We start from the raw sequence: 2,752 nt of genomic DNA, 5'->3' as shown, positions 1-2,752 counted from the left end.
GAGAAAATTCTACACTCATCAAATTGAAAGTTATAATGGAATACTGGGCATATAATAGGTGCTGTAGAAATCAAAATGTCATTAAATTTAAGAGGTATTCAATATGTTGAAACAACAGAACCTCACAGATGTTTATATATGCCACATGACACAGACAGACAAATTACCACGATTGCAAGATTTACAGAATTGGATTGCAGGATGGAAGGAAATATAAAATGCTTAGAAAAATACTGGTTGGTGCCTTTGGTATTAATGAAGCCATGCTGAGGCAGAACACAGGTGAGATATATCAATATTTGAACAAGTAGATTCTATTTTATAGTATAAATTAAATATATAGCTAAGGTATTTACATATTTGAAAACAAGTCTTCAAGTTATATTTGAGTCTACATATAGGATAATTCACAGAGAGTACCACTGAAGAAATTTTTGGTTAAATAAATCTGAATAATAATATATATTATCACCTTATTCTCCAGAAATATAAGATCATTTGAAAGATTTTTTGTTTATACCTCTCATGATTTCCTGATAATTTGTTCCTAAAGGTATTTCCTGGATCAAGTATTCCTACCTCAGATCTAAGGATGGTTTTGGACCCTGTCAAGGGCACAGTCTTCCTCCTTCTCACTGGACTCGGCACCGTGGGGAACAGCTTAGTATTTGTGAGTTACATGCACATGTTCCAAAGCACTGAGCAAAAACCTATACACCTCATTCTAGCTCACTTGGCACTTACAAATATCATAATGCTTCTTTCAAAAGGGATGCCAAAGACAATAGAAGCCTTTAATTTTGGAAACTACTTAAATGACACCAGTTGTAAAGTAGTTGTTTATCTGGCAAGAGTGTCTCGGGGCCTCTCCATCTGCACCAGCAGTCTCCTCACTGTGGTCCAGGCCATCATCATCAGTCCCAGACACTCCATGTGGCAGAGGCTCAACCTAAAGACTCCACAGCACATTCTTTCCTCACTGCTCTGCCTATGGATACTCAATTCCTTGATCAGCATGAACTTACCATATTCCATGAAAAATATCAATAGTGTGAACATAACACAGTTTAGGAAAGATGGCAATTATTGCTATTTTCTACCTGAAAGCTGGATAACACAATGGATTTTTCTCACCCTCATGGTCCTGAGAGATGCAGTGTTTCAGGGTGCCATGGGAGGGGCCAGTGTCTACATGGTATTTCTTCTCCACAAGCACCACCAGCATGTCCTCTACCTTCAGAACTCCAGGCTTCTCTACAGAACTCCCCCTGAGCTGAGAGCTGCCCAGAGTGTCCTCCTTCTGATGATGTGTTTTCTTTTCTTTTATTGGGCAGATTGTTTTATTTCTTTATTCTTTACTTTCTCCATAGAGCATTATTCAATAGTACTCTATGTTCCAGAGTTCCTAACCCTTGGTTATGCAGTTCTCAGCCCCTTCATGCTCATTCATAGAGATGGACATGGGATTAAATGTCATCACACTCAGCAACAAAGATCAGACATTGATAAATGTCATTGATCATTGATAGTTTTGCTTTTCTGCACATAATACATAATCTAAGAGTATTTCAAGCATGTAAAGGTCAATTTTCTCTCAAAAATGTTGATAATGCTTAGATAATAATCAGGCAGAGGAAAGTTCAAAGCCTCAGCTGTCCATCTTGACATCCCATGATGGTAAGCTGATAGTCTCTTGTGTATTTAAAGGTCATTCATGATCACCAGTTCAGGTAGCAGATGAAATCATGAAAAGAATCAAAAATAGCAATAACCATCAATACATGTAAGAAGCAGTATGTAAGAATAATAGTGAATCTTATTGAATTATACTGTTAACAGGTATAATATGTCATTGATCATTATGAATGAAATATATGAATTACATTCAGTTTTGAGAAATAAATGACTTAGAAATTCTGCATAATTACTTTCAGTGTCACACTTTTACCTATAGTTTCAGTTCTAGATTCCATCTTGCAGATACAATTACTTATGTTTATTTTGTTTCAGTCTTAGTTTGAGTGTTTGAGATAGTCTCTGTATATAGCTCTGACTCACTTAGGATTTACTGTCTGAACATGTTGACCTTAGACACATGCTCCTTCTTCATTTATTTCTCAAACTGTGTATATCAGACATACAGCATAAACCTTTACATGCTGCAGCATCATTTTCAAAATCAAATATCTAGTACAGTTCTTTTTGCTTGTGATTTAAATGCAGCTACACAGATCCACCTCATTTTTCTCATTGAACATATGAAAGAACAGCCAAGTTTAATCTTTTATGATACCTAAGTGTGTTTATAATTCATTTAAAAATCTATGCTAATTCTGTTTAAAGTACAATAGCAATATTTTGTTGCATATTGCACACTATGTGATCCACAGAAAGAAAAAAAATGAATGGAACGTGTTCTTGCCTCATTTGAAAGAACCTAAGTTAATGGAAGTATATGAAGATGGATTTCATAGTTTCTGGGTACTCACTCGATTATTAATCTATTCACATGACATTTGTAAATAAATAAAATACTGACTTTACTAAAAATACATGCAGATGGCCATCAGGCATATGAACAGTGTTTAATACTGATAATAGTCTGAGAAATTCAAATGAAAACTACAAAAATAATCTGGGCTGTTGGCTTAAACCCTCAAGTGTTTTCTGCACAAGTATGGAGGTCTAGATTTGATTACTAGCTCCCATGGTAAAAATTTGTGTGTTTTCTCAAGGCCTATTCTCAAAATAT

At 35.2% G+C, this 2,752-nt stretch overlaps 1 protein-coding gene across 1 annotated transcript; it reads left to right on the top strand.

Annotated features, from left to right (window-relative positions):
* Nucleotides 1–592: 592 nt before the first annotated feature.
* LOC127664807 (olfactory receptor class A-like protein 1) lies at nucleotides 593–1,519 on the top strand. The gene has a single exon (XM_052156990.1). It carries the CDS (start codon nucleotides 593–595, stop codon nucleotides 1,517–1,519), a length of 927 nt encoding a protein of 308 aa, XP_052012950.1.
* Nucleotides 1,520–2,752: the final 1,233 nt, after the last annotated feature.

The sequence above is a fragment of the Apodemus sylvaticus genome, chromosome 14 (genome assembly GCF_947179515.1).
Source record: "Apodemus sylvaticus chromosome 14, mApoSyl1.1, whole genome shotgun sequence".
In the NCBI taxonomy this organism is placed as follows: domain Eukaryota; kingdom Metazoa; phylum Chordata; class Mammalia; order Rodentia; family Muridae; genus Apodemus; species Apodemus sylvaticus.
Note: the sequence above shows the minus strand (reverse complement) of the source record. Positions and strands in the feature narration are given on the sequence as shown.